Genomic DNA, 26,636 nt, shown 5'->3' with positions numbered 1-26,636 from the left:
AACTGAGGGAGGGCTTGGGAAAGGTACAGATGTGACTGCACATAGTGAGAGGTGTAATTAATGGCATCCTCTGAGCAGTTCTGAGTCATTCCCTGTTCCTTCACAGCTCCCAAGCAGGGAAGGGGACAGCGATTGAGAGGGCATTTCCCCCAGGCAATGAGTTTGGGGCTTGCCATGCAAAAGGGGGTGAGAAAGAGGGGTTTATGTGCTTCCCTTTATGTGTGTTGTGCTGTCCCTGTGTTCTCCCAGCATCTGAGTTTGCTGCCGTGGCCAGACCTGGTGCTACACACTCCCGTTTGCTGAGCTGTTTTCCCTGCCAGCTCCACACCTTGGTTTTGTGTGTGGCTGCACAAACATTTGACATATCGGAAACAGCGATAGGAATGGGTCAGGCAGAGCCAGGATTGCTGCTTCCACCCCCAAGTGACAATTTTGGTTTCAATGCACATCAGACTGTCACCATAGGGAAGGCAAACAGAGCTGAGAGCTTAAATATTGGCCAAAGATACACTATCACCATGAGGAGGTGTACTGACTGATGAAGCTGACTGGGGGAAAAATAGCTGCTATTTCAGATTTCAAGGTGTGAAGAAATTCTTACTTTACCTAGTGCTAATTTGTAAATTGTAACCACATGAGTGTGACTTACAATCCATGAATGGCATATACAACGCTCTTGATGGATGCTGTGCATTTCATTTCAACCACATAACCTGCCTTGGTCTGGTTTGTAACTTTTCCCTTTTGAGCTGAAATTTTTTCTGGAGGTCTCTTTAATTTTGGGTGGCCTGCATGGCTTGTAGCAGCTCAGCACAGTAGGGATGAGTAATAGGAGAGATAGTGTTATTTCTGAATTTCCTTGTCTTTGAAGACTGAGGTTAGATACTTTGTTCTTCTGGCTGACGTGGAAGCCTATAGTTTAATTTTTCTTGAATATGTGTATGTATTTCATGTCTGTGCTTTTCCATAAGTGGTTTGCTGGCCTTTTAGAGGTTTTATTTCTTCTTTCTTAAAAAAAAAAAAAAAAAAATTTGGAAGCTTCTTTTAGACTCCAGTTGCTTTCAAAATCTCACTGGGAGGAATGGGTTGAAGAAGAGCCGTGGTGGGTTGAAGAAGAGCTGTGGTGCTACATGACATGGGAACCTCATCTCAGTTGCATGCTCAGGGTAGATTTGCTCTAGCAAAATGCTCTGTTCCAGTGGTCTGGCAGAAACTCAGTACTGGGTATTTTACTGTCAAGTAAATGTAAAATACAAACAGTTTTTGTGCAAGGGGGCCCCAGTAATACCAGTCACTCCAAACACTGCTTTTTTGGAGAATGCTTGGCCCAGGCAAGAAGACTTTACCAAAAAGATCAAGCCCACCTTCTGTCGAGACAGGGCTCTGCTGTGTGTGCTTTGGGAGTAGCTGCAAAGTGTTTGTTGGAAAATTGGAGCAGTTTTTCTATAGGCTAACGCAAAAATGTAAAAAATGGATATGTGAGGTGTCTGCAGCAAGTGGGTGCAGAGGATGAGATGTCTCTGTGTGTCTTGTGGTCTGGGCAAAAATGCTGGGAGGTGAGTCTTGTTCTCACCTTTTTCTGAGGTGCTGCAATTCCCTTCCACATTCATTGCCCTTTACCCCATCCCTCTCCTAGAAAGACACAGAAATTCAAGACCATCACACCAGCATCTGCTTGATTATTGCTTGGGCATCTGTGTCATACTTGAGAAATCTTATTCTGAGTTGAACATGTTTGTATAAACTCTCACAGCTTTGGATCAACTGTCTGCTCCTGCCAGACAATCTCAGCCATTCTGCATCTGTCCTTGCCTTGTGTTGGGAGAGCTCCTTTTGAATTAAATTAAATTGAAGGGGGTTGTTTCATTTTGTGTGACAGCTCTTAAATGGGAAATTTCCTTTTCCCCTTCACTTCTTTTAGCACTGCATAGTTATGGTCCTGTTCATCTGGCAACTTCAGCTAAGGCTGCCCAGGATTTTGCAACATCTCAGAGTGGGGAAGTTGAATGTTTTGTGTGACAGTTTCAGGAGAGATGAACCTGTTGGTTCTTTTAGAAATGTCTTAATTGCCAAGATTTAAGGAAAGATCTCTGGGAAGAAGCTTCTTACAGAAAATGATTTTGTTTATCATTTTGCTGCAGTTACATGGCCTTTGATTTTTTTCTATTAAAGAATGAAACTGAATAAAAATGTAGTTCCTTGGCATTTCCTCTGCAACAGTTCATTTATTCTGAATAAATGCAGTGTTATGTATTCCAGGTAATTTATATAATTACTGTGCCATTAAGTGTGTCTAGTTAGAATCAACAAAATTAGAAAATGTGAAATTTGAGTGTCTGCAGTAGTGGTTGCCTGGTTATGTTATATCTGGATTGGATTCCCATGTGAGATCCTTCCTTTCTCTTTTTTTCGTGTGTGAACTTTTAACGCCAGCATGAGTTGCATTAACACTAAATGATTAAACAGGGAAAATATTTCATTGGAATGACATATATGTAAAACATGACTTCTTTAGAGAAGTTATTAGAATATTTAATGTTTTCATTTCCTGGCCTCTGGGAATTTAGCTATGCAGCTTTAGCATTGCACTCCAAAGGAAACAGGGAATGGTTTCCCCCTTGTTAATTCACAGAGCTCCTTGCCATGGGGTATTACTGAGGGCCAAAATTCAATGTCTGAGATGATGCCAGTAATTAAATATACATGAACTGTTGGAGCAACTGAGATTAAGGCAAAAATCCACCCAAAACAAAACCCAGCCCTTTTGGGTAAAAGGTAAAAGTAAGAATATTGGATGGGATATGTCTTCATGCTTCAGGATATAAATCAATATTAAGTTTGGATTTGGGAAGAAGAAGGTTTTTCTGAAGCACATCAGGAGGCATTGCTGTCACTGCTCCACCCTGTGTCCGGTGCCTTCTCTGCTCCAGCCAGGATGCTCTCTCTCCCTGCCAGCAGTGATGCTTAGCATGAAACATCAGAGCATCAAAGGTTTGTAAAAGAGAGGGGATATATAAAAAAGGGATTCCTCCTTTATCACCCCACTGTTTCTGGAGCTGTTTGCAGCTCCATCCTGGGTGCTGCTGTAATACTAAGACCTGTTTGGTCACTTGTTGGAACCAAATAATCTTTCAGGTCTGTTCCAGCCCATGCCTTTCTGTGATTCTATGATTGTTATCCATCTGTGTTCACTTGTCCCAGGCCATGGTTTCCACCTAGCCAAAAAGACATAATTGGGTACTGCAGGAGTGCTGGGGCATATCTCTTCCCAGGTGGGAAACTCTGCTGAACTGTTTAAAAAATAATAATCTGAAATATTTAAAATATCTTTGTCTTTATGGGTTTTATGTGGCCATCAGTCATCATACTGCTGTGCTTCTGCATGAAATCACTGCACTGGGAGTACTTCTGAGTGTTTTCAGCCAAGGACTATCAGGCAGCCCATGGATGTCCTGAATTCTCCCACACTTCACTATCAGCAGTTGTTCAAGACTTGATGGCTCTTATTTCATTTAAAAAGATTGGAAGCATTGTGAAGCCAAGCTTTCCTGAGGGTTAAACATGCTTTTTGACTGTGTCTTCTCTGGAGTTTTTTGTTGCATTAGATTATAAAACTTGGTGGATGAAAGTGTGTTGAATTCCAGCTGGCACCAAAAACAAAAAAAAAAAAGCAAACCAAGAATTGTGATTTTTTTTTCTTCATCCAGGATCTTCCCCAGGTACTGTACTGCTCTTGGTTTTAGAAAACAATATTTTTCTGCAGGGGTTAGAATTGGTTCGTTCAGCCTTTATGCCTTTCTCTGCTCCATAGTGGTTTTTATCAGCTGCAGTCTGAGAGCCCAGTGCCTTTTTCCTTGTGAGAAAATGTGAAGCTGTAGAGGGAGGGGAAGGAAAAAAAAAGAGCAGCAATGTTATTTCCTCTCTGAAGTCATCACCTACAGGGTTGGTACCAATGGCATTTTAATAGATGAGGTGCTCCCCTTCCAATATTGTGATAGAAATTCATTGTGTGGAGGATCAGGGAAGTCGGGAAATAAAAAACACAAAAAAGAAACAAGAAAATATTGATTTGTGCTGGGAAGAGGGGGAAGGGCAAAATGTAATAAATGGGATAGGTAAATATTCAGTGATTTAATGGGGTTCTGTCAGCCTTGTCTAAGAACTCTTGGGTCCTAATAAAATAATTCAGAAATGTTGGGTATAAACTAGCTGCTCCTCATAAAGCTCTTGTCCAGCCAAATTGTAGTCAGGCATTTTTTAGATGTTTGTTTGATTGTACATTCAGTTTTTGTATTTGTTTTTAGAAAAGGATTTGACTGATACGGGATTAATCTCAGAAAATTAGGGTGACATATCAGTTTAGGGGCAACAATTTGCCTCTCTATGTGGGTGCTTTACTTCTGTGGAGAATAGTAGATCAGGCTTCAAGATCTGAGCAATTGCCTGAGTTTATTATTTAGCTGTGCTGGTTTCTGTGTGTGAAATCTCCATTTTCCTGCAGATTCAGCCTGTGGAGGCAACTTTGGAGAAAGAAATTACTTCAGAGCTTTGAAGAAACAAAAGTGCAACTTTAACAAATTTCATCTTGGCCAAAAGCATTTAATACCAAGAACATTGTAAATGCTTTCTGTTGGAATTACTCCCTCTGGGCTGCTAATCTGGGAGCAATTCAGGCATTTGCTTCTGACCTTACCCCCTTCCTGGAGATCTGAGCGCTTTGCTCATGAGAGTATAAGACAAGGGAAGGAGGGGCTGGCAGAGCTGTTGTTTTCCAAAGGAAATGAAGTAATGTCACTTTTGGTTGGAATTACAGCCTCTGCAATGTCTTCAGAAAAGGTGACGCTCCTCAGAAAGGAAAAACAGCTGATGAGAGGTCCTTGAAGGTGCCTTCAACGTTTGCATGCTTTTTTTCTCTGCCAGCAGTGCAGGCTGGCTGTAGCTTTATGTGAGTTGGTAGTAGGTAATTTTATCACTTAATCTGTTTGTTTTCTGATGGGTGGCAAATATATCCCTTGGGATTAATCCACCAAGGTTACACCTGCAGGAGCAGGACACAGAGCTGTGAAATCCCGAGGGCATGGGAAAGGTGGCTCTCAGTGTCCCTGCCAGCTGTGGTGTGATGAGGTCCCACTTTACCTTATCTTGCATAATCTGCATGTTCATATTATTCTTTAAGAGGATCGTGGCAGAGATGGACTCGGGCTGCACACCCAGGCACCTGCATGGGCCTCTTGGATAGGTTTCTACCTGCAGGGCCCTGTTGCTTCTGCACTGTTTCAAGTCATGAGAGTGTTTAAAAACCTTTCAGCCTCAGCAGCGATGCGTAGACAGTGCTGAAGCCAAGACTGGCCTCCTGCATATGGCAGCTTTGGGAGCTGTCAGGAGTTTTTGGTATCTGCAGCAGGTCCTTGCTTCTGCTGCAGCAATGTGCTCCTTGGCACTGTTCTGGAGGCTGGGACTCACTGGGGAGAGCTTTTGTTCTGCTGGAGATAACCACACTGCTGTGCCCCCAGCCTATTTAAGTGATCAGCTGCCTTTTGCTGTTGTTATTTTCTCCTTTTTCTTCCCCCATATGTAAAGTTTTAGTGCTAGTGGAGCAAGGTGGTTTTATGTACTTGTTTTTAGGAACTAATAAAAACTTCCAATATTCTCCTGAGCCCACAGCAGCCAGGCAGCATGGTGCAGCTCCTGGAAGGGGCTGAGAGTGTGATGATGCATCTGGGATGCTGGAGTTTGGATGTTTGGATCTGTTTGTCCTCAATTTGCTCCAGATCCACCAGGCATCATTTGCGTTTTCAACGAGCCCTTGGCCTTTTGATGTAGAGCTTTTGCACACCCTGTGACCCCTGCAGGGGACACTTTCTGCAGCACATCACTTGTGAAAGCTCAGGAAAGGTTAACAGAACTGTTTATCCATTTTTTGCTCAATTTTTTACTTCTTCCTGCCTTTCCTGTTCTTACCCAGCCACTCAGCCTATGGGGGAGAAAAAAACTGCAACAGGTTTCCTTGCAATATTGGTTTGAATGTTCTGGAAAACAGGAATCATGAGTCATTGGTCCCAAATTAACGTTTGTGAGTGAGGCTGAAATGACATGTAAGAGATGGGTCACCTCTGGAGACAGGAAGAGTGTGGTAACATGCTCAGAACTCTCAAGGCTACAGTTCAGCTCTTCCGTTTATAAAATTCTCATTGGGAAGGTTTGTAAACACCTCTGTGAACATTAGTCTCACTCTTGAATTCAGGGTTTCAGCCTGGGAACTGGTTTTAAAAACAAACACCCCTCTTCTGTGGCTCTTCCACTTTAAAGTTTCTTTACATGTCCTTGGAGCTTGCAGAGATCAGCAGTTTCTGGAGGAATTTGTTCATCCAGGTTTCTTTTGCAAAAGTAAATACAAACCACAGGGCTGAGACGGATTTCTGGATTTTGAGTCTTGAGGGCCTGGTTCTGACCTACTTGCTGGTGTTAGGAAAAATGGGTTTCTCTGTATTTCCCAGGAAATTTTTGTCAGTTGTAGGATACTGGGGTTTTCTTTTTCATTCTTTTTCTTTTTCTTTTTCTTTTTCTTTTTCTTTTTCTTTTTCTTTTTCTTTTTCTTTTTCTTTTTCTTTTTCTTTTTCTTTTTCTTTTTCTTTTTCTTTTTCTTTTTCTTTTTCCCCTTCTCTTCTTCCTTTCCACATTTGCTAGACCCTGCTTTCCTCAAAGCAAACAGACTGTTGTAACTGGACCATCATCTCTTCCATTCCACTCACCTGGACTGTGGGAGCACACTCAAGGCTGTGTGCTCCTTTAATCCTCTGATTGGCAAAACCATCTGTGTAAATGTCCTCATCTACACACTCTGGTGGAGCCAGAAGACATTATTCCAGCCAGCCTTAATTGCCTCCCATGACAAGGAGGTCTGTGAGGGTCCTCTACTGATTTTTGCCCAAATGAAAGGATATTTTGGCCAAGCAGGGTCTCTTTCACTAATTCAGTCCTCTCTTGATAGCTCTGCCCAGGTACTGTGTACTATTTTTAGGCACTGCTGGCTTCGGCTTTCTTTTTTCTTTTTGACCAAACAAAAATAGAACAATATTTATGCACCTTTTGGGTCCATACTGAGGTATTTTTTTTTTCCTTTGTAGTGCTTGATCTTTGTCATTTTGGTAATCAGCATTAAACTAAAGGGTATTGATTTTATCAGGCCTTGGAGTCCTAATTGGTTGATAATGTTTAAGAAGCCAAAAAAAGCCCCAGAACCTACCTAGTTAAAAACAAATATCCTAAGTCAAGATGAAATTCCTCTTTCACTGAAATGTGGTTTAGAAAAACATTTCACCACTACAATTCCTTTCAAGAGCTTGACCTTGGATTGTTAATCTCAAAAATATGCAGTGCAGATGAAGTTTTTCTTTTCTAGAGAGGGAAGAAATGCCATGTTTCTCAAAAGACCTCCCTAGAATTAAGGGAAACAAAACAAAAACCAGAGTGGATGATAAATGGAGTACAGGCTAATCTAGGAGTGACAAGAATTTCATGCCATCAGAATCTGCTTTGTTTTGTTAATTTGCCTTTTTTTTCCCTTGCTGTCCCGTTATTCTTATTGCAATTTGTTATCCATCAATGTACACATGCTAGTAAGTGCTTTAATTCTATGTGAAAAACTGCAGCCTTGGAAGTTGAAATGCTTCATATTTAGCCTCTGCTCATGTGCCTTATACCCAGATTTCACCCTGCTGCTCTGCTTGGGTGGCCTGAAACCCTCTGCCGAGTATTTGGGACATTCCAGTTTCTGCTATCTCAGAAACTGCTGCTGAGGTGCCAATTTCATATCTGCTGCCACGCAGACAGCAGTTGGATCAGGTTGGATCCCTGTTGGACAAACAGCTCTGCCCAGCCCAGCCTCCCAGCAGTGATGAGTCCAGCCTCTCAGGAGCAGAGATGGTCACTTGCTCAGGCCATTAAAGGGACAGGAAAATGCCACTTAGGATGCTGGAGTTGGTCTTTGAGGGTTCAGCTGGATTACAGCTGAAACTGCCTCGGCTGCTTTGAGGTGGTGGAGGGGCTGGGTGTGCCACGGGCTGGCCACGTGCAGGGGAGAGTTCTGCATCCAAAATGCAGTTTGTGGTGGGTGGTTTCAACCATCCAAGGAAAACCAGACAGCTTGGTCAGGCCAGGGTGCCCTCCCTGCTTCGCCTCCGGACACTCGGCCATTGCGCTGTTGGCAGCACAAACCCACTTTCATCTCTCCTACTGTTCCTGTTTTGGTAATCTGCTCTTCCTAAATACACTTTCTATAATTATATTTTTGCTCCTCAACTCTATGGAACAGGCAGCTCTCTTAAAACTGGAGGAGTAAGACAGGGGCTGCCTGCACTCCTGGACGCAGGGGTGGTGGTGAACAGGACGTGTGGGATATCTGTGTGTCTTAAACACAGGGGGTTAATGGAGAAATAGAGCTGCAATCAGCCACGAGCAGATGGGCAGGAGGAGAGTAATCAGTAGAGAAAACAAAAGGTTTTGATGCCAGGGCATGAAATGGAAGAGAGCTGGCTGCCGTGGCATGGCTGTGCATTTGGGAGAAGGAAGATGCTGACTTCCTAGTCCACCTTGGGAGTGAGGTGTGGGGCTCGAGGGCTTGAAGAGGCCCAAGAAGAGGCGTGTGGGGCACCTTGGTCAGGGGTCTGACCAGGTGTGAGTGGGGTCTGCAATCCCCAAAGACCTGCCAGACACCTGGGCTTTGAAATGCTCTTCTTTGGGCTGACAGGAAGAGAGGTTTGAGCAATATTGTTCTGGTTTTTAATTAGAAAGACCTATGTTTCTGTAAATGCTTTTTTTCAGGGGGGTCAGTATTTGTTAAGGTTCTTGCTGATGGTGAAAATTGGAGGTGACTAATTTCTAGAGAATTTAGTCTTCTACTGGCCAGAGCTAAAGCAGGAAGCAGGGCTCGTCATGGCATTTGTCACTGGTGGTTCCCGGATTTTTACCCTGTTAAACTGCACATCATTTCCAGTTACATTTTAGAAAAGGATGAGGAAATTTCTGTGTATTTATCAAAGAGTTTAATTCTCCAGTTTTTCTTTGTCAGTTTTGAGAACTATTTTGCAGGACTGAGTTTCTGTGGAAGAATGTGCTGGGGTTTTAGTAGCTTACAAAGCACAAATAATGTGATACCAGAATTATGGCGTGGGACACCAGGGGTGGCTTGATGCTCTTGGCTTTGTGTAAGGATGTCATGGGAATATGGTACCTGATGCCAAGCACTTGGCTGTGAGAAGGTTGATGTATAACAGGGAAGAGTTAATTCCTAATGAAGGGGAAAACCTCGAGGGAAAGGGAAGAGAATTCCTGCAACAGAACAAGTGGTAGAATTTCAGCTCTTGGAGAAAACAGGCAACCAATGGAGAGGTAAAGAGGAGAGGTTAAAACATTGCAGCTACAATTGGAAAAGCTGTGTTTGCTCAGGAGTCTTAGGTTAGAAGACGCCCTAAAAAAAAAAAAAAAGAAGAAACAGAAAAAGGAGACCTAAAAAAAAATATTTTTCTTCCCATCTATCTTGTGCCAGATCCCAGTTTGATTTCTGTGTGCACCTGCAACCCAATTCGGGCTGAGAAAGATCTAAGTAGGCAAAGGTCTGCTGGAATGGAAACATTAGGAAATTAGAATTTTAATATTATACTGAATTATTTGGGAGATTGTTTTTAAGTTTTTTAATGTGCAAATACAATTCTGAATATATATGAAGTATTGCACATCTATATTAACTGTTTCCACTGTATTATTTCCTATTGCTAATGCTCAAGGCCTTGTTAAAATGGGTTTTATTGAAATGCTTGTTCACACATTTATAGAAAAAGGGCATGTGTATAATGGTCCATTTCAAAATGTAGTATCAAATGGCAGTTTCACATTGGAGTGTGACAGAAATCTATGTTTGAAGGCTTTTCTGTGGTTTATTTTTTTTTCCCCCTCCGCTTAGAGCCCTGTGCAGCCTCAGCCTTTGTTCTCCTGGCTTGCTCACTCATTACTGTTTGCATCTCCAGGTTATAAGAAAACAGTCAAATGCTGTGATCATTCATCTCTGAAACCTTTAATGAGCTTATCGGGAAAGAACTATAAATATATATCTTAAACTTCTCTTGTATTGGGAGATGCTTCCTCAGGCCATGAATAGTTAGGTTGGCCCACCTAAGCTAATTACAGACTGTCTCACTATTCAAAATACCCTCTGGGTAACATTGTTAGGACTCTCTTATGAGGTTAATGGGTTCTCTGTAGCCTGAATATTACATTGGCCTTCACTACCCTGATCAAAAATGCACTGTATGGGACCTTTTGCCATGCCAATTTGTGACTTGTTTTCTGCTAAAAGCATCATCTTTCCTCCTCCTTGAATGATGATCTCAGAGGGACAGGGCAAAGCTTGTCTTGATCAGGCTCTTTGGAGTCCATCCATTGGCTCAGCAGCACAACTGTAAGTGCTTCTTTGAGAGTCTGTTGAGTGGCAAGGTGGAAGCCAGCAAGTCCTAAGTGTCCCTGGTAAATCTGGTTGTTTGTGCTTCTGCCATGATTACCTTTCAGATCTGTTCAGTGTTGTCTAGCAAACTTAACTCACCCCCTTATCTTCAGGAAAACAAATGTACCAGTTATTGCCTACTAGAAAGTGCGAGCTGAGCTGTGTGGGTTTTTTTGTTTCAGTGGGCTTGCTGTGATTTTGTTTTGACAGTTTGATCTGTGTTTCACTTTGCTTTCATTTTTCACCCTGTCAGAAGAATTCTTAGTGCATTTTTTTCCCTTCCCCTGCCTCTTGCTGTCTATATGGATCAGTGCACTGAAGCAGTGACTCCCTCTCCTCTGCATTGCTGGTTTGCAGCTTCTCGTGCTATAGAGGCCTGAGCTGAACCTTCCCTATGGGAAGCTCGGGTCAAACCTTGGCCATCTCGGTGGGCAGCATCTTCTGCCGTGGGCAGGACGTGCAGGAGAGGTGGTAGGGGAAGGTGAACCTCCAAGTGGGAATGTCTTAGGCAGTCGGAAAGTTTTCTTTATTTTTCACTTGACTTGTGCTGTGTTTCCCCTGACCCACCCCGAGGAGCAGCACAGCTTGGACTGGATCACCTCCTCTGCTTGAGGTCAGCTGTGCATGCTCACTCTGCCTTGGTGTGGAGAGGATGTAGGACAGTTGCTGTTCCCAGCTGCAGAGGGTGGTTTGCTGAAGTTGATGTACGTAAGGGTTTAGGGGTTTGACTTCCACTCCTGCCCTCAGCAGAGGGACACCCCTTCATGAGCCCTTAGCAGTCACTGTAATAATCTCGGGAGACTTCATGCCCGTGTTCTGAAGTGTTGCCATGTTAGAAGAAAGCTGCTGTGTAATAACCAGAATAATTAGAAAATGGGAGGGTTCACACCAAACTCACTTGAATACTGCCATGCTAAAACTGAGCTGCTGCTGAGAAGTTTAGTGGTGAGTGAGTGACTGAGTGACACTGATTGAAGCCAGGGGAAGCTGAAGTCAGGTTTAACTGTGCCATCTTCATGACAGCAGTCTCTGAACAGCCTCTGCAAAAGAGCCATGGGAGAATCTCTTGCTGATGCTGCAGGCCCTGCCCTGGGGACCCTCTGCTCCAAGGGGAGCAGCACAGGAACATGGGCAGCTGCCAGCACTGCAGCACGTGTGCTGCTGGAAAACAAGAGCTGCTAGATCCCTCCTGCACTCAGGGCAGTCTGGGTGTCATAACCACGTTATACACATCTTGGTTTGGTTTTCTGTCAGCAAAGGCCTTGTGTTTGTGCAGAGCATGCCCACAGAGCTGTCCCTCCCCAGGCTCCAGGTCCCTGCCGTGCTCCCCACAGCAGCAGGTACGGTTCCTATTGGGTCCATGCTGGGACTGCAGCGACACATTGCTCCCATGTCTCTCACTGCCTTGGGATGTGTTCTTCAGGGACCAGATACTGCTTCTCTGCCTGCAAGGAGCTGAAGTGATGGTGATCATGTATCAAATTCTTAAGTACTTTTTTCTTTTTTCTCTTCTGAGCTTGGATTTCTTTTTTTGGCTACAGTTTCCCTTGTTTTATGGGCTGTATGTGCCATTCTTGCCTGCTTAATACTTCATTTATTGAGAAGTTCAGTCGCAATGCAGTGGTCTGGCTCTATTGTGAATTCTTCCAAATTCTCTCTCAGTCTCTAACAGTGTACTTAGGACAAGCGGAGGTTTATTTGCATAACTGGTCAAACAGAGGTTAGTGTGAAATAAAATACATGCATGTGCTTCTCTCAGCCTCCCCTGATGCGAGGTCAAGGCTGGCTTATTTTTTCTGAGTCCTCCCATTGTCAGAACCTCTCAGGGATCTGGGCTCTGGTCCACTTGCTGTCAGTAGTAGTTTACTTTTCTTCCCAGTAAATTGTCCGAGTTTGCAAACCTCCCCCAAGGCTATCGTATGACAGCATCCCTCACGTGATGGGTCTGGTAGCAGGAAAAAAAATCTACTTTCTTGTAGTCCAAACATACAGCCCTTTCAATTATGTATGAGTGAAATGTTCAAAGGATGCAAAACCTTTGAAGTTGGTTCAGGTGTCTCTTCTCCCCCCATTCTCCACCCTCCCTGGTGCTTTATCATAGTGGTGGGGCGAATTAGCCATTCACTGGATGAAACAGAGGGAGGGAATGATCTGGAGAAACCCAGCCGGGGCTATAGCAATATAACGTTTCTGGCTGTGGTGGTCCTTGAGGCACAGCCTCTGCCAGTGGAGTGCTCTTTGGGGAATACTGCCATGCACTTGTCCTCCTCTGGGGTTCTTCCTGAGGCAGCTACTGCTGCTGTTCCTTGAGACAGAACTATGGAATGGAAGGACGTGTTCTGACAACCTGTGGCCTTTCTTCATGGACAAAATGAAGCCAGTGCCTTGAAGCAAGGCAGTTCAGTGCCTAAGTAATACAGAGCTCTCTGAATGGCTGTGGACCAGTTCAGGTTTCACCTCAAGTCCTGACCCTGAAGTGAGCCCAGGCAATTCCCCTCTCAGATATCCCTACAACTTGGGGCCCAGTGTGTTAGTTATGCATGGATCTGCTGCATGAGGTGCTTTGGGCAGGGCCTGAGGACAGGCTGAAGGGAGCAACTCACCTCCTAGAAGGTCTGTCCCTTCAAGGGATGGATGATTACTGGCATGTGCCCCTCCTGCCCTTTCTGGTCCTGTCCTGGCTCCATAAATTGTAACCAGAACGGTCCTCGAGCAGTGGGGTGATGCTGGAGAAGGGACTTGCCAACTAGGTGCAAGGGCCACATCCTCTGCAGTTGATGTGTCCACAGTTTTCCAGACCCAAATCTCTCCGAGTCATTGAGAGATTTGCTACTGGAATTCCCTTCCCTGACACTGGAGAGGGATTGTAGATAAAAGGAAGGTAGTGTTAACAGTGGAAAATGGCTTTTCCACTCCTTCCCTTTGAATATAAAATGCTTCATTCTTCCTGGAGTTTAGCTACAGGTTACATTTAAAGTGTTTGTTGAAGCTGGAAGTGGTTACACTGGTAGCTTAAAAGAAATAAAGGCAGCGACTTGAGACAGAGAGATAGGAGACAGTGGCAGCAGGGTTGTAACTGACATTTATTGTAGCCTTGAGAGCAAGAAATATTACAGAGGACAAAAATTCCTGTAATGTTTATATAAGGCTGTAAGAAATTGATTACAGCTCAGGTGTGTTTTGTTGCATGCTGCTGGGAGGAATCATAAAAGTCATGCAACAAAGTTTTGAACATCGTGTTACTGCTGGTCTGCTCAAAAGCTCCATTTGCCACAATGAAAACCTTTCATTTGTTCTTTTTGCTAATTCCAGCTGTGTTGGCTTCCAACTTCTGTGAGTTGCTGCTTGCAGGATTCAGCTCTTTCAGTCTGCAGGCCTCTGGGGGTGAATTGTTTCTTCTATTCTCAGCCATTTAAAACAAACAAACAAAAAGCTCAGGATTTTGCGGAAGTGTTTCTCCACAGATGTGTTTTCTTTTAGTTATTATTTGTAATTTGTATTATTTGTCCTCTTCTGTCATACTAAGAGCTTTGGAAATGCTTTCCTAATGTTCTCCCTCATTTATCCCACCTAATCCCATTCTCCCACTGAACCATGCAGGACTTGATGCACCAGCACATGGTGCCCAGCAGCAGCTCTGGGAGAGGGCAGCCTTCCTGCAGCCTCCTGCCCTAGTGGGACCAAGCCTTTCACTTGCATCATTGTCCTGGAGGATGTTGGGGGTCCTCAGCCTTGGCTTGAACCCCCAGCCACCCCCTTCTTGCAGCTTCAGAGCAAGTATAAGTAATAGATCTTGTAAAGACTCATTTGGGGTTTGGCATTTATGATGCTTTACAGCCAGAAATTCATCTCTCCTCTCGCTGTCCTTCACTTGCCCAAGGCACTGTGTACTAAATCTCAATGTCTCTGAGCATCCATAAGCCTCTACTGGTAAATGAAGTTACTTTCACCTGTTTATGTTCTGAGATTCTTTCAGGGAATGTGCATTAAATTGTTTTTCAGGTGGATCTCCTCTAAATAAATGGCATCTTGTGTCCCTTCAGGAACTGCAAGGAGCAGTAGAATGAAAGCCATATAAATAAAATGCATGTGTTGCTGGTGTCCAGCAAGACTAAAGACTAAAACTGACAATAAAAGAGACACAGGAGTGCTGTCTTCCTGCCTGCCACCTTGCAAGGTCCATGGTCTCTGCAGGGCTGCTGGAAGGTGTGGTGGAGCAGGCTGGGTTGCTCGTGGTGGTGCTGAGTGATTTGGAGCAGGGATTTCCTAGCAGTTACCCTGGATATGAGTTCATCCCTGAAAACACACTGCACACAGTGCCTTGCCGTCATTTTTGTCGATAACTTGGAGCTGCCTGTAGATGCTGGTTTGGCCTTTGCTTGGAGAGGTTTGTCTGCAGAACAGACAAGGTGGTTTGAGGTTATGAAGCCCACCTGCTGTTTGGCAGTGCTGTTTGAGATGAGGGAGAGTGTGTGGGGGCTGAGTGTGCTGACAGATTGTTTCAGCACAGGTAAAACGGGTTTGGTCCAAACTTGTTAGTCAACAGCTGAGTTCATGTGTTGCTGCAGCTGTTCGTAGCACACCTCTGCCCGTGTGCTCATGTTACTTCAAGGAGAAAAGTCTGGTAAGCTGGACACAGGCTTGCTGAGCTGCACAAAAGCAGCTCTAAAATTGTTAACGTTCTAATTTTAAGCCATTGCATTACTCTGTCACTGGCATCAATGAAGCAGCACTTGCCACTAATCTCGTGGCATATGCCTATGATTGAGCAGCAGAGAGAGAGATCTGAATTGTCATTTCTAGCTTCACTGATGATCTGACATTCTCTGAGCAATCACCAGATCTCAGAAGATGAAAGTGCAAATCCCACGCAGTCTGTTTGAACCAAGAAGGAAAGTCAATGGAAGCACATCTGAAATAGCTGCAGCCACGAGGAGAGGACAAAATAATATGGCTCTCAGACAAAAGAATTCAGTTCTGTTTATTTTGACATTAAGAGAATGGGGTTGAATGAGAATGTGTGTTGCATTGTTTTCAGCATGTCTGGCATTTTGAGGTGTAGTTTTGTGTGAAAATGAGGTGTAGTCTCTGGTTGCAGAGTCTTAAATATGATGATACTTTATTTGAAACTTCTCAAACAGTAGAGGTGGTGCTTTTGGGAGGACTTAAATGTTCACAAATCATTGTCTATGAAGTTGGATCTCATTTTGATACTAGAAAGTGTCTTGACATTTTTTATTATTGTTACTGCTTTTATTGTTATTTTACTGTTAAGTGCTGAGTATCTTTGGGCCTTCACTGACTAGAGGGAACTGTAAGACATTCAGTACATCTGAAACTTCCTATGTACAAGATCCAGGCATGGATTTGAGTGCCTGGCACCTCTAGTAAGCATCTTGATTCAGGTAATGTAAGCTTAGAACAACAAAATTAGATTCAGATGCTCCCTTCTTTTTTTTTTATTTTTTTTTTGTCCCTGTTGCAGTCCTAAGTCAAACTATTTACTGTGGAATATAGTTGAATTGCTTGTTTTATCTCAGAAAACAAATATGCCTTTGTTGCTCTTTTGGAATGATGTTTTCCTTAGCTTGCTGTTGTGGTTTAGCTATACCCTTCCTTTCCTCTTGATCTTTTTAATTTTTCTCACACCATGCACTGGTCTTGAGTTCAGCCTTCTCTGCTGGCTGATGAAGTTGTCTTTTCCATGCCATAGGAGCCTGCTGCCTAGGCATAGGCATACACTGATAAACCCTTTGCTTTTGTGTTAGAATTGGTGTTTTGTTTTGATACAGTATGTATCATTTCCCATTGGAAACCACTGTTATTGTATCTTGGGAAAACCCTGTTACTTGGCATTAGCAAAGGAAGCAGAGTTTAAAAAGAAAGAAAGAAAAAAAAACACTTTAATTTAATAAGCAGTATTTGGGGGTTCCTTTTGTTATGTGCTACCTTTTGAATTCTGTAAAGCAGCATGCAGATCTAATCCACAATAGCGTCACTGCGCTGGGCTGCACAAGTAAACACTGTAAATGGGAGGAAGCACCTGCGAATCGCTATTGTCTCTCTTCTTCCAGTAGCAAAAGTCTCGGGGCTGACTCTGCTCCAGCCAAACGTTCCAGGCAGTGGGAATCCACAGGCAGAGAGCAAACCTCGCTGCCCTGGGCTGGAGCAGTGAGAGCACCTCGGGGGACAGCTGGCCATGGAGGGGAGCGTGGGGCTGCGTGTGGACACCCGCACACGGGTGGGGTACCGCGCACTCGCCCATCACCTCGGCCTTGGCCCCGGCAGTACGGGATGCCGGGACCACAGGAGCCAGCAAGGTGGGTCTGGGCAAGGCGTGCTCTGCCTGGGACTGTTGTGGGGCTGGGGAGGCTGATGAACCCTGAGAGCCACAGTGCTCTCAACATAATTAGTGCTCTGGAATTATTGCTGTGGTCTCACTCATTAGGTTTGTGTAACCGAGTGCTTGACTTGACTGCTTTCCCATGGAGTTTGTGTTTTTACACCATTCCTTATTGAGGAACTGGTGAAGTGTGTTATGGTCATAGATATAACCTGTAGCAAGTTTACAAGACAAGGTTTAAAGCTGAAAAATCTGGTTTGAATAGAAGAGCGCTAAAGGCTAAAATTTCTTTAATTTACCCAAGACAGGTCAGGAGGTGACTTATCATGACCCAAAAGTATCTGCAAACAGAAGTGCTGGTATAAAAAATTCCTTTGAGCTAGGAAACTAAAACATTATAAAGTTAATTGATTTGAAGCTCAATTGGGGTAAATTCAACTTAGAAAATACTAGGATGGGTCTTCTGTTTCTGTTGCTGTGTTAATGCTGTGTCTGTGCCTAGTGAGAAATTGTGGGGAGCATAGAAATCACAGGATAAAGTGCTTAGTGTGGTATAGGGAATCCTGTTAGAGTAGCCTCACTTTGGGATTTTTAGATTTTCAGTCTCTATGAGACATTTTATGGTGGTGTAGTACCTGGGGAGCTGCAACTACATCTTAATTTAGTGAATGTTCATTTATTGAAATTTTAGATGTCTTTGATGAGATGTTAGTAATTATTCTATTAATCTTTCTAACATCAGTTTCCATTTAGGAGAAATTGTCTTTGTGCCCTCTAGTGGAAAAACTATTTAGTTGAAAGCTTCTAAATTGGGTGAAGTTTTTGCAGAAAAAGGTGGAATGTGTGAGAAAAGACAGAGGAGCAGAACAAGGCTGGAGAGATGAAGGGTTGCAAGAGGTGGACGTGCTCTGTGCTTCCTCTGCTTCAGTCCTCACAAAACTGTGACGCTGAGGATGTGCACAGACTTTGTCAAATAGAGACGATGTTATCCAATATTCACATCAGCTGGACTTGGTGAAATTATTCTAGGTATAATTATGAGGAAAACCTAGTCCCAGCAAGCTCTGAACACTGGTCAATCATTGGTGATTGCCATCGATGTTCCCCAGAGATGTGGTAGAGAGGGAAGCGCAAAGCAAAGCCCGCTCCAGATCGTTAAACAAAGGAGAAGGAAAGACCCAGAAAATGAAAGATCAAGGAATATGACACTGGTTCCTCAAAATTTCCAGAGCACTTTGTACACAGCAGAGAGGAGGATGGAATCCGAAAAAGAAAGCTGACTTAAAAACAAATAGGCAAATCTGTCCAACTTCCCTGTGTAATGGGGTAACTCTTTTAATGTATGAGAGGGCTGCTGATGTGACTGAGGCTTAGGAGCAGTATTTAGATTGTCTTGGTGAACAGCAAAACCAACAGGGCACCAGCATGATGAGGAATAGGGAAGATGAGGGTGTGCAGGTGGCTCTGAAGGGAGCAGGAGCTGGATGACTGAGTGCAGTGGGATGGTGAGGGCTGTTGTGCGTGGCCAACCCAAACAAATCAACAGCGTCCTGAGGTTTGAGGAAAAGACTCAAATCTCTCTCTGAGTCATCCTTACAGAAGCTCTGTGTGTAAGGCTGGGCTGGTAATCACTTCCTGCTGCACCGAGGGGAGCTGGGCAGTGCAGGGCAGGACGAGAATGGTAACGGCTGCAAGTCTGCAGATGAACCACAGAGGTGGGAGGCTCAGCAAATGAGGCTGGAGAGGACAAACTGGAGGAGTTATATTTGGAAATACAGGCCTGAGTGCAGGCAACACATTTTCTGATGCATAAAAGATTTCTGTAAAAAGGATGATCATCAGCTCCTAGTTCCCACTGGAGAAAAATACCTTGATTTGCCTGAAAAAAATACTCAAGGTACAGATTGGGGAAGAGTTTCTCACTAGGAGGTAATGAAGCAAGAGCAAAAGAAATTTGAATCTGCTTGACTGGAGGATTTGCAGAGCAGTTAAAGCAGTGCCTCTTGCTGATGGTGTGATTTCTCCCCCTCTGTTGCCTTCTGTCCATCCACCCACTACACAGGGTCTATTTCACTCATTAACCCTCCAAGCTGGACTTCTTACTCCTGTTGCTGGAGTTGCTTTTAGGAGCCAGGGGTCAAAACTAGTAGCAGTGTAGTAGGCTATTGCATGGCTTTGGGATATAAATTCTGCTCTCAGTGCAGTCATGAAAACTTCAAGCACAGATGTAGATCGCAAGAAGCTGCTGCTGTCCCGTACATCTTGCCTTCTCTGTTTCTTTTTGGGGCTGCTCATTTGGGATGCTATGAGAGCAGCAGATGTGAATGTGATGGAGTCCCCACACCCCCCTCCCATCACTGTCATCCTCCCTTTCCTTGTACTGGACTGTCATTCTTGTTTATTTTGGTTTGAATTATAATTCCAAAAACTCTTACAGTGTTGTTTATGTGTGTCGTGAGTCACTGTTTGTGTTTGCTGCCGTTCGCGTTGCCGCTCCTCTCCCCCTGTCTTACACTTGCAGCCTCAGTTCCCCTCCCAGTATCTTCGAGCCTCTTCTATTCTGAGTCTACAATGCTCAGCATTCCTGTGAGTGCAGGGAAAAGCAAGCTGTCAGGGAGGATCCAGGATTAGCCTTTTTTCCCCCCTTTGTTTTATCTTTCTTCTGGCATTTTGTAAGGGTCCTTGTTCAAATCAAAAGATTCCTTGGAGACTCCTTCCCTGAGATCTCTGTGCTCAATTAGTCTCTTACCATATTTCTACCAGGCAGTGAGATCAATACTGCATTTTCTGGCTTGCCGATTTCAGGGAGGGGGGAAAAATCATGTTAAAAAGCCCTTTTTTGAAGTTACTGAGATGCCCATGCAATTCCAGCACCTGCTGTCACAGTGGAGGTGTTAAGCTCTTCATGTGCATTGTCACTGGGGTGGAGACTTCGGCATCGTGCACAAGATCATAAGTTTGGCCCAATAGGGGCTGACCACACTGGCCTCTGAGAGGGGCTGTGGGTGCTCTGGTTGGGGAAGAGACTCTCCATGCCCTCATGGCCTTGGGCGATCCCTTGTGCTTCTTCTTGCTCCTGGTAAAGTGCCATCATTGCTAGCCAAGAAAATCCTACAGCTCTGTGTCTGTGAAATCTGAATGGTAATGGCTTGCAAGTCACGCTGTGGATGTATCGAGGAGAAACAGAAAATTTATTTGTGTCAGCTTAATGGAGCTTCAGCTCACAGAGCTCCATATGGGACAATTAATGATGGGTCCGAGTCTGTGTCAGGTTGTCCGGAGCTCAGCAAATGTTTGCTTGTGACTCTACTGTAAAATAGCTTCAAGCTTCCTGTGCCTCAATTAGCAGCCTTGATAGAGAGCAGGCAGGTTTTCAGGTAAAAAATGTCCATTTTGACTCTTTAAGTGTTCTCAGGTGGCCCATGGAATGTAAATGTTTTACTCTATTTGTAATGCAAAACCTTTTAATTATCTCCAATTCATAAATCCCTAGTTTGGTACTTCACTGCTTGTAAGAAAATGCTCATCTTTTAGTGTGTAGTAATCAGTGTCAGAGGAAATGAGGAATAGATGGTGTGTTTTAAATGGTGTGAGTTCCAGCAACTGGAATGTATAATTTAAGTCACTTACATTTAATCATCCTTTAAACACTGAATTCCAGCCTCTGCTGCTTGTCTCCCAGGAAGATGACAGCTTTTTAATGCCACTATGGCAACACTCGAAAGTTCCTTAAACCGCTGCAGGCTGTGATGTGGCTCTGTACCACATGTATTGGTGCATCCATGGCTGATTCTTCGATCCTGGATGCAGCTGGATGCAGGGGTTGGGCCCCTGCTGCACCCCCCCCCTCCCCAGCCCCAATTTTGGAAGTCTCAACTGTTCTACCTTTTTACGGAGCCATAACATCTGTTGTAAGTACCACCGCAAATGTAACAGCTGCTGAGGGTGGGATTATGGATCTGGGGTCTGTGTATAACAGCTAAACATATTCTAGCAATTCAGCAGGTTGAAAAATAAAGCAGATGAAGCTGTATCCATCGTGCTCTGGATCTCTGTGGTGGGGATGTTTCCTGATGGAGTGTGCCTGGTTCAGACTGGGTTCCAGTGCCTGGAAGTGTGAGGCTTTGATTTCATGCATTTCAGCAAGGAAATAGGGCAATGTGGGATGCAGCAATTCCTGATCCTGCCTGAGGAGCAGAGCAGCAGTGCCTTTGGTGCTTGTGGGACCCCATCAGTTGTGACCATTGTGTGTTGGGCTGGTGACACGCACACAAGACACTTGCTCTTCACTTCAGTGACAATGTGCATGATTTCAACCTGCATATGTATGTGCATATATAAATACATGTGCACGTATATAAGGAAGACTGCAGGCATTTTTAAAAAGCAGCTGAGAAGCCCTGTATGTATTTGGGATCATGGCCCATCCCTGTATGTGGGATTCTGGCCCCTGGCTGCCTCCCCTCTGCCTGCTCCCTCGTCCCTGCCCCCATGGGCAGTCTGGCTGTGGATGAAATAATTTAATGCAATTCTTGCTCCCAGCAACTGGTTGATGGCATCAATGGAGTGAGTGGAATTTCACCCATAAAAAATACATCCAGGCTGCTGGGGAATGAGTCCCACAGAAGGGGTTAGGAGCAAAGGGTCCTATGAGTTCAGAATCGGTCACCTTTATTTGTGATTGCCCATTGAGATGGCATTAGAGCTGGCTGACCATCTACGTGGGCAATAGGTAGCTTTTGTTGTGCCTAGCGGTCAAATGGTATAGTCTTAAATTAGAAGCTGCCACTTCTACTTAGAATAAAACTTGCTTTTCTCTATATGTAAGAAAATGGGAGCCTGCTGAGCTCCGTGGAATGTGCACTGGATCTGCAAAGGAGCCCATTAGTGCTTGCGGAGGTTGAGAGCGAGGAAGGGGCAGCGGGAAGGAACATCTTAATGAGCCAGGGTGAGGAGTTGACGTGAGGACACGGAGCTCTTGGCAGACACGAGGAGGACACGGAGCCCTCGGAGCCACCTTCTGCTGTGGGAAGAATCCGGCTGTCGCTGGAGGAGCGGCAAACTCAGGGAGCGGGCGGCTCAGCGCTACTGTGGCCCAGGGGAGGAGGAGATTTCCAAACTGCCTCTCCCAGAGTGCCCTGCAGCGTTGGAGGTAGTTCAAATGTGGATCAGGACACGGTGGAGGAGCTTCAGTTCTTTCCTGCCCGCAGCCACTAAATGAGTCAGCCACAGAGGAGGGAAGAGCTGCTGCTGACCTCATTTCCCTGGGGCTCAGGGGTCCCAGGTCAAGCAGGTTAGGAGGGTGGCAAATTCAGCCTGAGCTGTGGAGAGGATTCTGCTCCCATGCAGAATGGGTGGGAGAACAGTAAATGGGTGTCAGCCATGGTCTGAGTCCAGCACAGCTTGGAGCAGCCTCGAGGCCATTCCCATGGCTGATTTCACTCTGGCTGCACCTACTCGGAGTAGGGGCAGAACTGGCCCCTCTGACTTCCACAAAAACCTTTTACAAACACACAGGCTCAGCAGCACCCATGGTGTGGGCTGGCCAGGAGCTCCCCTGTGCTGGGACTTCTTCCTGGCAGTGCTGCCATGCCACATCTCCCTTTCCCCACACCAAAGCCATCCTGGATGGGGACAAGAGACGCTCTGTGATGCTCTCTGGTGCTATGGGAATGGCCCATGTCCATCAGAGCACATCTCAGGTTTCTGCCGGGAGGGACCTGCTAGAGGTGTGGTAGAAAAATCTGGTGGAGGGGCGCAGGGGTTAATTTTTCTTAGTATTCTTTAATTTTTGTAGAGCTTCTCTTCCTGGAGTGGCTCAGAGTTGGCGGGTGCCACCAGGCTATGCTGCGTTGGCTTTCACTGGCAGTTTCATCTCAAAAATTGGGGGATCTGTAGGGTTTGGGGGAGAAGATCTTACAGTGGAACATGGAACCCTTTGTCTGTCTTTAGAGGCCTCCAGGTTGTATTTAGTTTTTAATTTTATTATTTGAAAGATAAGCTCTCTGTAGTGACAGGAGGAACTAAAGGTATAATTGTGAGTTTGTTCTGTTCGTGTCACCTTGCTTCATATTGTTGAAGGAGTGGTAGAAAGCACATAATTTCCTTGCATTTATTCGCTGCTCAGAATTACTCACAGCGTAGATTTCTGGGGGAAAAAAACGCAAGCAAACAACTCAGATGTTCATGTAATTTGTGAGATAAGCTAGAAAAAAAAAGCATTTAGCTTACTTAGTGCCCACTCCCCCTGAGATTTAAAGCAACAGTAAGTGTTGAAGGCTTCTTTGCTCTAGGATTTTTCCAGTTTTGTAATGTAAAGGTTTGTTTCTCTTGTTCCCTGGGCAAAAAGATGATCTAAAAGCCTTTTCCTTAATAAAAGTGCATGTTTCTACTTTATCGCATGGCTCCAGGAGCTGAGATTTTTTAGGAAAACCATCAGATATGTGTGAAAATCATCAGTGTTGGCAGCACTGAAGTCGTTAAGGACAAGTTCAGTGCTGTATTTGCTCAGAGCTGAGTGTTTTGGGACCGGAGAGGTTGCGGCAGTCTGGCATGCTGAACAGCCTGGCTGTTTGAAAGCTCCTGGTACAAGTGCCTCTGATTATATTTTGAAGTTTATTTTCTACTGCACTTGATAAAACTTTGTTCACTGCACTGTTTGACTTTAAAAGGCGAAATCCTGGAGAAGTGCAAGTAGCTTCTTCAGGGAAACGTGGATTTTGCTCTTGGAAAGCTGTTGATATCAAGGCTGCAAATAGAGATGCACTGTGCACCTTTGCTGTTCAGGGTGCTTGGAGGTTCCTCATTTTCCTGTCTCCAGTGACATGTGACTGTCCAGTTGGGTGTCTTGAGCTGTGCTATAGTCCCAAAAGCAAGTCCTTGTGCAGCAGGAGGCGAAAGCCATTCTGATGGTGACTGGCATGGCCTCTCAGGCTGCTTAGCTGAGCGTTTGTACAGAAAGACCCAGTTTCAACTGAACATTTTCAAATTTCATGAGCTGGACATTGACCTCTCCCTGCTTCATGGTAAAGCATGAGGCTGCCAAGTCCTTTCCTGGTATCACCAGATCCCTCATCCTCAACATCACTTCCCAGCTGTGCTCTGTGGTGACAGTGACCCCTGGGAAAGGTGCGTAGCTCCTGCTGAGGGCTAACCCACACCTGCACCACTCCATCCCCCAGGCCACCCTCCTGTTGCCTTTTCAGTTAGTTTAACCCGTGCTAAATTTCAGAATAAAGTGAACCAGTCTCATACCACAGCTCCCGTGAGCACCAGGGGAGACCTGAAGAAAGAAGAGGGTTGTGCTCATACTGACAGTTTCTGTCTGGGTCCCAGGTACTGGTAACACTGGACTTGAGTTCTCTACTTTCAGTTTGACTGAGCTGCTTCTACTCCCCCCGAGACCCAGCTCAGTTAAAAGGGCATATTTACAGATTGGAAAGACCTGGGGAAATGGCATTATTTACAAGGCAGATATGCTAAAAATGGATATTTCTGTGGCTGGACATGCACATCAGCAAGCCAGCTCAGCCCCAGCTGGCTGGGGGGATGTCAGGCACTGTGTGGGCACTCAGGGGAGCCTTGGTCCCTGTCCCAGCCGTCTGGCCAGATTGGCACCAGTGTCTCACACAGATAGTACACTTACAAAAAGTTGACTGGTTTAGGATTTTCACCTGAGGTGCAACGTAGACGTGTTGTGGGGATCTTGCTGTGCAATGGGCAGAGCGATCCCTCCGACTGGGAGAGCAGCAGCTGTTCAGCCAATTGCGGGTTTTTGTGCTGGAGTGAGGATGACATAAGGAGGCTATATGGAAATTGGATCACATTCTGATGCAAGATTTCTGGCAACCTTCGACTCCAGGGAAGCAGTAGTCCCTGAATCAAATGTGCACTTCCAGCTGTGGGCAAGCAGCCTGCCTTTTTCATCCTTCTGCCCGTTTTCCTTTCTGATCTGTAAGGTTTCACATCTCGACTCCAGCAGCTTTGGTTATATTGCTGGCACTGTTTGGATACTAGAAGAGACTTTTTTTGACAGTCACTTGGGAACTGTTCCTTATTTGCCTAAGTTCTGGGTTTACAGTGATGCAAGCAACATGATACTATTTAGCAGCTATAATAGAGGTCAAGGTCCTCTTGTCTTAGGTACTGTAAAAATGCCTTGTAAAAGGCTGTACATTACCCAAATGGGCTACAGGGGAGGCAAGCAAAAGAAGGAATAAACCAGGCCCTCACAGCTGCTCCTTATAGATGTGAAGCTGAGGCACAACCAAAAATGCAGGTGTGTTTTGTCAGCACCTGAAATGGGACCCAGATCACCTGTGTTTTGCTCCAAAGGACTTTTTGTTCATATGGGTTGATTCAGAGTCAGTTGCTAAAACAAGCTACAGCTGCATGCACTTTGCTCACTGCTTTATCCCCTTTTGAGTTGAAATGCTTTGAAATGGATCCAGTATAAAGCTCATCCACTGCTGGGACATCCCTAATCTACTTTCAGGGAAGCTTTTTTCTCCTGAAACCTGGCCAGCGAGGAAGTGGGAGCATGCTCAGTGTCCCAGGTATGAAGCAGAGGAGCGCCTGTGGTCACACCCTCTGCCGGCAGCTCATCTGTCTCTACCTGGGGATCCTAAAACAGAGGGAAGGAGTGAGAGAAGGCAGCAGGTAAGGAATGCTGAGCACCATCTTTCATGGCATAACTGACCCCTGGGCAGGTTTTGTCTTCTCCCTAAGATGCAAGGAAGAGGCTTGAGTAAGAGTGAGTGAGTCTGGAAAGAGTTTCCAAAGGTTCATCCCCTGGGCGGCTGCTACAGCTCTTTGTTTGCTCCTTCTCCCCATTCTTTGGAGCCATATTGAGAACTGGGGTGATTTGGTTTGTCTCTGATGAAGTTCCTGCTCTGTGGGCTGTCAGGGCAGAGCTTGGTCTGTGTCTGCACACTCAGTACCATTGTCAGCTTTGGCTCCAGCTTCTATTTTTGGAAATTAGGTTTACAAGCTGCAAGATTTATCAAAATCAGCTGTTGGATAATTTTTTTCTTAAAAAAAGAAAATAAATCCTCCTCAATTTCTGGCTTCTCTGAAAATAGTAAAATTCTTGCCCTGGTGGCTGCCAGAAAGGGCGGTGCTCTGATCCTGTCCTAGTGTAGCTAAGAAATTGTGTGTGTTCTTTGCTGCATTGAAAGCCTAAATATTTATGTTACATTTCTGGTTCCTTGCCACGATCTTTACTTATAGATCATTGTGATTATAGTTCCTAAATGATTTGAGCTCTAATAAATAGTTTATTCTGTTTCATATCAACAAGCCAAAATAGTAATTGATCTTTCAGGATATAAACTCCTTTTATTACTTAAGGTATTGTTTGCTTTTACTGTTCAAGTTGTTTACAAGGAATTGTTTTTATGCAATATATTGTTCACTTGTGTATTCTGAAAGAATAACAATAAAACATTATTGTGCTCCTGATTTCCCTTTGAAAAGGCACAGTAACCCTCCAAGCATGGTTGCTTTCCATGCTGTAATGGTTTTGTGCTCTTTACCATTGTTTTCCTTAAATAAAAAGCACAAGATGATCCTGCCATACAGAAACAAGCAATTGTTCCTGTAAACAGTGTGTGCCTCTGGTATCTGTAGCAAGTAACTAGTTTCTTGTTTATTATTTTATCTTCCTAATGAGAAATCAAGTTGCTGGTACTTCCTTGTTTTTTGGAACTAATTGTACCATGATTTTAAAAAGCACTTTATGTAATTGTGAGTCATTAGCTTCTGATACAATGTGATGTAAATGGAGGAAGTCCGTAT

The 26,636-nt window shown here is 44.6% G+C and overlaps 1 protein-coding gene across 16 annotated transcripts in view; it reads left to right on the top strand.

Annotated features, from left to right (window-relative positions):
- The window catches only part of MAGI1 (membrane associated guanylate kinase, WW and PDZ domain containing 1), a 336,356-nt gene that overhangs the window by 30,028 nt on the left and 279,692 nt on the right, over positions 1-26,636 (top strand). The window contains exon 1 of one of the 16 annotated variants that reach the window (XM_069027542.1): positions 16,535-16,818. The exons of 14 other annotated variants lie outside the window; for them this stretch is intronic. In XM_069027542.1, the coding sequence (XP_068883643.1) occupies positions 16,698-16,818 (121 nt within the window). In that variant the 5' untranslated portion in view covers positions 16,535-16,697. Of the gene's footprint in view, positions 1-16,534; positions 16,819-25,277; positions 25,397-26,636 lie in introns of those variants that run through there. One more of the 16 variants, XM_069027544.1, reaches the window with a different exon arrangement.

The sequence above is a fragment of the Aphelocoma coerulescens genome, chromosome 12 (genome assembly GCF_041296385.1).
Source record: "Aphelocoma coerulescens isolate FSJ_1873_10779 chromosome 12, UR_Acoe_1.0, whole genome shotgun sequence".
Taxonomy (NCBI): Eukaryota; Metazoa; Chordata; class Aves; order Passeriformes; family Corvidae; genus Aphelocoma; species Aphelocoma coerulescens.
The sequence above is the reverse complement of the archived record's forward strand: the minus strand, read 5'-3'. Positions and strand labels throughout refer to the sequence as shown.